This window comes from Octodon degus, unplaced genomic scaffold (assembly GCF_000260255.1).
Source record: "Octodon degus isolate 3935 unplaced genomic scaffold, OctDeg1.0 scaffold00001, whole genome shotgun sequence".
Lineage (NCBI taxonomy): Eukaryota > Metazoa > Chordata > Mammalia > Rodentia > Octodontidae > Octodon > Octodon degus.
The window spans coordinates 38381088-38390536 of NW_004524577.1; the positions used below are offsets into that span (position 1 = coordinate 38381088).

The following is a 9449-nucleotide window of genomic DNA, read 5'->3' on the forward strand; positions in this document are numbered from 1 at the left end:
TTTTTTTTTTCCCAGTACCAGTGATTGAATTCAGGACCCTGTGCTTGCCAGGCAAGTACTCATTCTACTGAGCTATCTCCTCAGCCCCGACATGCTTACCCTCTTTTTTTAAAAAGTAAATGAAAGCATATTTAACATAAAAAGTAAATGAAAAGCGTATTTTGTACCTTGCTTTAACATTGTTTTGAAAGTCTTTCTTCATCAATCCAAGAATATTTGCTTTATTTTTTCAGCACTGCACAATATTACATATTTTGGAAGTTCTTCACTAATTGAAAACAATCAACATTTTACCTTTAACAAGGGGAAATAAATACAAAGCTATTGTATGGCGCTTAGCTAGGTGTCACCCAAAGTTTCATGTGTTTATAGGTGGGGCTTTGGGGGACCACTGGATCAGTGGACGGTGGGCTTACAGCTGCAGGTGATGCCTGGATGGTGGGCGTACAGCTGCAGGTGATGTGGGGTGGGGTGACACGTGGCGGGAAGAGGTGAGGCGCTTTGGCACCACCAGAATGTACATCCATCCACTTCTTCCACCGCCAGTTCTGCTGCCTCCCCCTGCCACCCCTCTGCTGCACCACCATGCCCCGCTACACTGAAACCTCTACACACCAAGAGCTAAAACAAGCCTTTCCTGCTTTAGATTATGGGTGTCAGGCATTGTGTCTCCACAACAGGACATTAATATGGAGGCTAATATTAATATACAGCCAAGACATTAATATAGAGGACTTATCCAGGAGAAGAACTGCTGAGTTAAAGACTCCGCAATTTTTATTTGCTGAGACAGATTTTAAGAAAATTAGGCTTGTGTCAAGGATACTAAAGTACTTTTCCAGATTTTCGAGTAAATACATTATTTTACCATAAAATGTATTAATGTTTTCTTCTTGCCCCACTTTAAAATAATTTTCTTACTAGAGACTGAGTCCTGAGCCTTGTGAATGCCACGTAGGTTTTCTACCACTGAGCACACCGCAATCCCTACCACTTGTTGTGGTTTATGTCTAGATGTCCCCCAAAGCCTCTTGCATAATTAGGTGAGGTTTTTCAGAGGTAGCTGAATCTAGAGTTTGTGATCAATTCATGGCTCAGTGCTGAGATTCGGGGTGCTGGGGTTAAGGGAGGGTGATTACTGGACCAGTTCACTGATCAGATTAGCGCCATCCTAACCCACCAGGCTGGATAAGATCAATGGGGCAGAAAGAGGCTTGTGCCTGCCTTCCCCCCGCACCCCTACCCTGCTCCTGGAGTGGTTTTGTCGCCTTCCCATGCCATGAACAGCTGCCTCTTGACTCTGAAGCTGAAGTTCTTTAAATACTGTGTAGAACTGGATGTGCCAGGCAAACTGACACAGGTGGGTAGTGAAGAAAGCACATGGACATGAGAGGAGAATGGTGTCTTCTGTCATCATCTTGGTTCAAGGAATCATCATCTGTCACCTGTGCTTGCTTCTCTTGTCCCCCTCCGGCCACCCTTATACATTCTCCACCTGGCTGATCTCTCCAGTACTGTGCAGTAGAAATACGAGGCCCATGTATAATGTTAAAGTTTCTAAATGTCACATGCATAAAGCACCAGATAACATTAATTGTAATCACATTTTACTTATAAAAGTAGGTCCTTCGTGTGGGAGCCTCTCTGTTCTCCTTTCTCATTTCTGTCAGCCCTTATTCTGCCCCAGGAATACTTTTTCTTGGTCTCTGCATAGACTGTCCCCTGCACTTGGATACAAACATGATTTCCCTCAACTCCTTCAAATGTCAGTGGTTCAAATATCAGTGCTCAAATGTCAGTGGTTCACTGAGGCTTTTTGTGATCTCCCCATTTAAAAATCCTAAATCCTTGGTGGACATGGAGGTGCATACCTGTAATCCCAGCAGCCAAGAGGCTGAGGCAGGGTGATCACCATGACTTCAAGGCCAGCATGCAGTGCATAGTGAGACCTTGCCTCAGAGAAACTCCTGTCACCCTCATGCCCCACACTTCCTAGTTTTCTTTTCCTACTTTATTTTTCTCAGATCTTTCACCACCTAACATATTACATACAGTATTTAATAATTTATTTTAAATATTAGTTGATTATACTAAGCATAAAATAAAACAAGCTTTATAAGGATAGGAATTTTTGCATGTTCTATTCACTGCTATATTCCTGGAACCTAGAAACACGCCTGGTACATAGTAGACAATAAATACTTCTTAACAATCAAGCAAATGTGGGGCCGGGGAGATGGCTCAGTAGAATAAGCGCTTCCCTGGCAAGCACAAAGGCCTGAGTTCAATCCCTGGTTCCCCCCGCCCCCAAAAAATAAACAAACAAGGAAATGAATGAATAAAAGTAAACAGTGCTGTCACCAATGAGCACAAGCTGTAACTGAGAGGATAGAGGTGCAGAAGTGAGAGTATCATGTTGGCTGCTATAATGGAGATGTGATGGGGATTCTTCTAGAATATAAAGAAGAGTATCTAGTCTATAAAGCTGCCGAAGCCCAAGGTGTCTCAGAGACATGGCCCAGGGGAGCTCTTCTTGGAAGCAAAGGACAGGAGCACAAAATGAAAAGTGTAACACTCAGCTTCAAAGGCAGTGTAAGAGGGGACTTTGTATCCAAGTGAAATCAGGAAGTTTCATCCAACCCTGAATTAGAAAGAAAAAAAAATCTCATGAATTACACAAAACAATTTTTGCAACTCAGATGCTACAGTAGGTAAGAAAAATTTTTTTCCAAGCTTTTTAATGTATTTTATTTGATACAGGGTCTTGCCAAATTTCAAGAAGCATATTGAAGCTATGCACAAATTTATGTTGGATACATAAATATTTTATTTTATTTATTTATTGTTTGGCAGAACCAGGGATTGAACTCAGGCCCTTGCGTTTGCCAGGGAAGTGCTTACTCCACTGAGCCATTTCCCCGGACCCCATAAATATTTTAATGAAATAATTAAATCAAAATCTTGGGATGTTATTATGGTTTGTGTCTAGTTGTCCCCCCAAAGCCTCATATAGTCATGGGGCAGACTTCTAGAGTTTATGATTAACTCATGATCCACTGGGATTATGGGTATGAGGGCTGCAGGGATTACGGGTATGAGTGCTACACCCAGCCTGGGGCAGACCGCCTGAATGTAACAAAAAGGAGACAGGCTTGCTCTCTGTGACCACTGTTGCTTCTACTCCTCCCTTTGCTCTTTTCCACTGCCATGAGTGGCTGCCCTCTGCCATGTGTCAGTCTGCCTTAGAGCCAGCTAGTATGGCCTAAAACCTCCACAAACTGCGATCTAAATACACCTTTCTTCCTTCACTTTGGGTGTTGGATACTCTGTCCCACCCATGAGAGAAGAATAACGAAGATATATTTTCATCTATGCAACAACTGAGTACAAAGGGCTGCAACAAGCACTGACTTAACAGTACACTCTTTAATTCCTAGGTCCAGATCGAGTTCTGCCTTTAAAGATGTAATTGAGTGAAAACCTGGACAGTATTTTGGAAACCTTACCTAGACCTAGGGAGGCTTTATCATTTTAATCTTTGAAACAAGAGACATGGAAGCTCTCCCCCTTCTTCAATGGCCTTAGAGAACCTGAACATTTAATGCACCTATTAGAAAGCGCATGGTCTAGCTATTGAAGCAGCATGTCATGGTGACCGTGTGCAGGGAGCTAAGTTTGAATTTCCATACTGCCATTTATTATTTTTTTTTATATTTGGCGGAACTGGGGATTGAACTTAGGCCCTTGCGCTTGCATCCTGCCATTTAGTAGTGTTGTGATCTTGGGCAAGTTGCCTTTTTATGCTGTTCCCTGGCTTATCTATAAAATAGGGACAGTGATAGAAGCTATGTTACAGAGCTACTGTGAAGATTGAACCAATACAATAAAGGTCCCGACACAGTATCTGGCTCATCAACTTTACCTAAATATTAGCTACGATCTCCCCACTTCTCTTACCCTGGACTCTGTTCTAGTCATGCTCTAGCAAATAGGCATTGTTGTAAGTCCTGTGGCCCCCCTGAATCTGCTTCCAGACCCCCCACACCCTGCTCCTCTCCGTGGTAACCCCCACCCCGAAGTTCCTCCTCTCGTCTTTCCACCTTCCTGCTTGTCTTAGCTTAACCACCACTTGCTTTGGGAAGCCTTTCCAGATGACCATGTCTGGTCCTACTGCGGGCTTTCAGGGCTCTCGGCAGGGCTGGTAGATGTGAGGGTGTCCTACTAAGTTGGAGCATCAGATAAAGAACAAATAACCTGTTGGTAGAAGTATGTCCCATTATGCTAAAAAATTGTCTGTCTGCTCCTCAAATTAAAACGGACATCCTGCATTTTCTCTGTTCACCCTCAGCGCAGAAGATCCGATAGCATCACTCTTCTAATCTTCAGAATTTAAATACAGTGGCCTGTTGGTTCACGAACTTAATTCTTTTCAAGATTCTGGTCACAAACTTAAGGGGATGAGAATCAAATCGAATTTAATGGTTAGGTTCAGTGTTGACCTTATGGGGAAATTTGATTTGGTTCTCAATGATTTGGTTTGTGACCAGAATCATGGACAGAATTAAGTTCATGAACTGGGGAACCAATTAACTGCAACAAGTGGTCCTTTGCCCCCCACCCCATGTCTGCTGCTTGAGGGTGGGGCTCATGCAGGGCAGTCCACAAACTCTAAAAGACAGATGCATGAAGATAAAACTCAAGCAGCTCCTCGGGGGATTAGGCTCTAAGGTGAACTCAGAGAACTGAGCATTTCTGGCCTGGTACAATGAAAGTCTCACACCCACAAGCAGATCAAATGACAGTACCGCTCCTGACTTCCCACGTGGACTTGAGGATGCCCCCAGTATTTTTACATTCAAGAGAGGATCAAAGCTGGTGTGTTGTACATGCCTGTTCTCTCAGGACTCTGGAAGGCTGTGGCAAGAGGACTGATTGCAAGTTTGGGCCTAGTCTTGGCAATGCTGCAGGTAAGTCAGAAGCTTTCTCCAAAGGAGGAAGTTGGAGGGGGATGTACAGTGCATCTTTGAGTTAAGACCAGCCTGACAGACAATTTGGGTTATGATCGGAATTTTAGTTTTAACTTATGACCAAAGTCTTGAGCTATGACCCAAGTGCCAGCTTCTTGTGTTTCCTCACGGTCTCAGACACAGATTTACCCCTGAAAACCCTAGAAGGAACATCACCACATCCTTGATGGGTTTGAGAACTCCTGGGCCAGTGTCTCAGAGATCTCTACATTGAGATCTGCCCGTGTACAGGACAGAGAGACTTTGAAGGCTGTGTAGGCGAGCCCGAGCCTACAACTGACAAGATGAGTTACAACCAGCCCTCAGGAATAAACTGAGTTTGTAAGGGTCCACTGCTCTGTGTGTTGGCCCTGGGTTCTACCTAAATATCACAAGAGAAGAAAAGAGCCCTGAGTTTTTAAACGTATTTCACTTAACCCTGAAGGGAAGTAAAATATCTCTATTGAACAGACAAGGAAGTGGGGACTCAACAGCATCTTGCCCAAGATAACCAATGAATGGGACTTCACGCTTTTTCCTCTTCACCACCTGGCCATGCGGGCCAGCAGGGAGCCACAATTCATGGATTCTTTCCCTTTACTCATAAAGTTTTTCTGGGAGGAAATCTGATATTCTACCCCTCTCTACAGATTCAGTTATTCTTCCCATGATGTTCCCCAACAATGGCCTGAGGGAATAAACAGCTTGCTGGGAGTTACAGGGAAATAAATCATCATCAGCAGCAGCAGCGGCCAGAAGTGAAATCTATTCGTTTTCTTTCACCTGCCTTTCTAGGACACCCCACCCCACTCTCCACTACATTTCTAGGGGCGGAATGCACACTGATTACTTACCCTTGTCAGCTGTCTTCTGGAATGAGGTGGGGATGGCTGAACTTGTTGCTGGTGTGGAGCTTGGTAACCTCGCCCCTTAGAATATCCCTGAAACATTCAGGCTGAAGCTAGCTGGGCTCCCTGCCTCGGGGAAATCCCACCAGGCCCCTTCTCTAACACGGCCAGAAACCCGCAGGGAGGCTCACTCACCCTGGGGAAGACTCAGCTCTACTGCTTGGGGACCCCTCGTTTTTCCTAACCCAAACAAAGCTGCTGCTCCTGGAGGGAATACGCAAGAAAGTACTGGGCTGCTGCTGCCCTGGGCAGGGGGTAATAAGCTAATGACCTAAAACAGAACAGACTGTGAGCAATTTGGTAAAACTAGAAATGCAACCCTGCTGCAGTGTTATGCTACACTTCTAAGTGGTTTGTTTGGCTTGGGGTTAAAAGCGCAGAGGAAAGTGTGGATTTGCTGTGTGAGGTTGGCGTGAGCAGTTTTTTTGTTTGTTTGTTTCGTTTATCACTAGTGCCCGGGGCTCTGGCAGCTCGCACCTACACGGCAGCACAAGAGCACGGTGCTAAGGCTCTTCCCTGAGGCTAGCGGAAGGGTACTGCCCAAAACAAGAGCAAATGAATTTACGCTGTGTACGGATCCCCAAAAAATGCCAGGCTGGAGAAATTCCAGTTCGACTTTCGTCTGGGCTTAGAAGCGCACTTTACCAAACTACCAACCTGGGTCACAGCCGCTAAGGCAGGAGCTCGTAGACGCCGAGACCAGCTGGCCAAGGGCGGGGAGAAGCCACATGGAAAAATTCTTTTTTTGGAGCAGAGCCCCTGTTATGCGCGCGAAGGGCCGTGAGACCCACTGCGCGCCCAGCTCGCGCCTCTACGCGGCCTCCGGTTGCCGGGGTAACCCAGGACGCGCGCGCCTGCGCAGCGCGGGTGGCGGCTCCTGGCGGCCGCAGACTGAGGAGTTCGCAGCAGGGGAGGGCGGGCCCTGCACCCGGGAAAGCGCGGCGCCGGTGCTGCCCTGGGCTCGGCCAGTGAGAGGCCGCGGGTGTGGCGGAGGGAAGGGGGCCGAGTACTTAGGGAGGCCCCGCGGCGGCCTCGCCGCCCTCGTCTTCTGGGGCGCGCGCGTCGGCGACTCGTCGCGCCCAGGGCGGCTCGGGGAGCGGAGCGGTCGCTCGGCTGCACCATGGTGACCCCCTGCCCCGCCAGCCCCGCGGCCTGGTCCGAGAGGCGGCACCATGAACCGAACCTTCGGGCCCCGGTGAAGAAGAGCCGGCGCCCGCGCCTCCGCAGGAAGGAGCCTCTGCGACCCCTGAGCCCGCGCCTGCTCCCGGGGGACTCGGGCGTCTGCGACGTGTTCGAGTCCCCGGGTTCGGGCTCGGACGGCGAGGACAGCCCTGGGGCAGGGGCTGCGGCGCGGAGCTGCAGCCCGCCGCCCAATCCCGGCCAGCTGCTGGCGCCCCTCGACCTGCAGACCTTCCGCGACTACGGCCCGAGCTGCTACGCTTTCCGCAAGGCTCAGGAGAGCCGCTTCCACCCGCTGGAGTCGCTGGCGCGGCAGCCGCAAGTGAGCGCCGACCGCCCGGCCCGCGACTTCCGGCACTCAGTCCCAGGGGAGCACTGCAGCTTCGGAGGGCCGGGTCCCCCGCCTCGCCCTCGGAGAGGCGCCTCCCAGCGGGGCGGACCGAACCTGAGCCGGCCGAGCCCAGCAACGCACCAGGGGCGTGGGGGAGCGGAGCGGGAAGTCGGATTCCAGGTTGGGTCCGCACTCCGGTGGGCCTCGCGCTGCCTATGTAACGATCCAAAGTCTGTTTCTAACCCTGCAAAATGGGCTGCGCCTCTACCCCACCTCTCGCTGAATTGCCCAGAGGACCGCAGGTGGTGATGCTTACCAAGTGCTCGGGGGGCACTGCGCCCACCCCACCTCTCCCAGGCCTGCGGACTTTAAGCAGCAACGTCGCCCGCGTTATTCCGTTTCCAGTGCATCCGGCTTTTCCCTGCTTCCTCCCGACAAAGCTCCTTGGGTCCTTTTGGCCCTTCTTTCGGCAGCTCACTTCCCCTCTCTCGGCAGGTGACCGCGGAGTCCCGCTGTAAGCTCCTCAGCTGGCTCATTCCCGTGCACCGCCAGTTCGGGCTGTCCTTCGAGTCGCTGTGCCTGACGGTGAACACCCTGGACCGCTTCCTCACCACCACGCCTGTGGCCGCCGACTGCTTCCAGCTGCTTGGGGTCACCGCGCTACTCATCGCTTGCAAACAGGTACCTGCACGGGGAGCAGAGATGCAGCTAGACCGCTCTTCCTGGAGGCCCGCCTCTTCGGGGCGCGCAGCTCAGGGCTGGAGTCCTCAAACTTCTTTTGGCAGAAGTTTGCACATCTGCAGCCGCAACAGTCCTTTCACTGGGGCCCCAAAGAAACTATTAGGCCTCAGTCTCTCCCAGTTTCTCTCGGCCTCTGCCTGTCTGTCTGTCTCTGTCTCTCATACACACACACACACACACACACACACACACACACACGCCCAGGTGATCTGAGTGGAAGTGGTAGGCAGGTAAAGTCCCTGTACCTCCGGAAGGGAGGAGAGGGTGTTATAGTATTCTGGGTTTCAGGCTGGAGCGGCCTGGAAGCTGTGGGCTTGGCGCTGAGCAAGCTTCTGTGTTGCAGGTAGAAGTTCACCCACCGCGAGTGAAACAGCTCCTGGCGCTGTGCTGCGGCGCCTTCTCCCGGCAGCAGCTCTGCAACCTCGAGTGTATCGTGCTGCACAAGCTGCACTTCAGCCTGGGGGCGCCCACCATCAGCTTCTTCTTGGAGCACTTCACTCAAGAGCGCGTGCAGGCGGGGCAAGTCGAGGCCTCCGAAGCTCTGGAAGCGCAGATCTTGGCGCGGGGAGTAGCGGAGCTGAGCCTGGCCGACTACGCCTTCACCAGCTACGTCCCCTCCTTGCTGGCCATCTGCTGCTTGGCGCTGGCGGACCGCATGCTCCAGGTCCCGTGCCCGGTGGACCTGCGCCTGGGCGAGCACCCCGAGGGGGTGCTGGAGGACTGCCTGCACAAGCTGCAGCTGCTGGTGGCCATAAACAGCGCCTCCCTGTCTCACATTCTGCCCCTCCGGATCTTCGAGAAGTGCAGCTTGTCCCCAAGCCTGAAATAAAGTAGACCTTTGGGCTCCTTTGCTGGGAATGATGGACTCCTCCCAGTGCCTCAGAAGAGTTCAGTATTTATCTAAAGAAGGTGGTGCAGGTTTCCAGATTGGTATTCTGCAGGTTATAAAGACTGCACTGTAGCAAATCCATTTTATTTTGTTCCAGAACGTCAGGAGCTGTCTTTCCTCAATAAACAGACTGTTGTGTTTTGTCTGAATGCTGTTACAATTTCTGAGGGTAGCTGGGCAAGATTCTGGATGCCAGAGCTCCAGAGATAGACAAGTTGGGGTCCTCCGAGCTGAGGGCTGTATCACCAGGGCTCCAGAGGGTGTGAGGCAGGGTAAAATGCACAGCAGCCTATGCTGTCCAAAGAGGCCACTGCCTTTATTTGTCAGTGCAGATGATGTGGCGCTATGAACCACAAGGGACCACATGGCACACGAGCAGAGTGAAGCAGAGGTTT

At 50.5% G+C, this 9449-nt stretch overlaps 1 protein-coding gene across 1 annotated transcript; it reads left to right on the forward strand.

The window, feature by feature from the left end:
• Positions 1 to 7034: 7034 nt before the first annotated feature.
• On the forward strand, positions 7035 to 9156 carry Ccno (cyclin O). Its single transcript, XM_004623224.2, has 3 exons — positions 7035 to 7415; positions 7920 to 8105; positions 8509 to 9156. The coding sequence occupies exons 1-3, from the start codon at positions 7035 to 7037 to the stop codon at positions 8992 to 8994; spliced, it is 1053 nt and encodes a 350-aa protein (XP_004623281.1). The 3' UTR covers positions 8995 to 9156.
• The last annotated feature ends 293 nt before the right edge of the window (positions 9157 to 9449 follow it).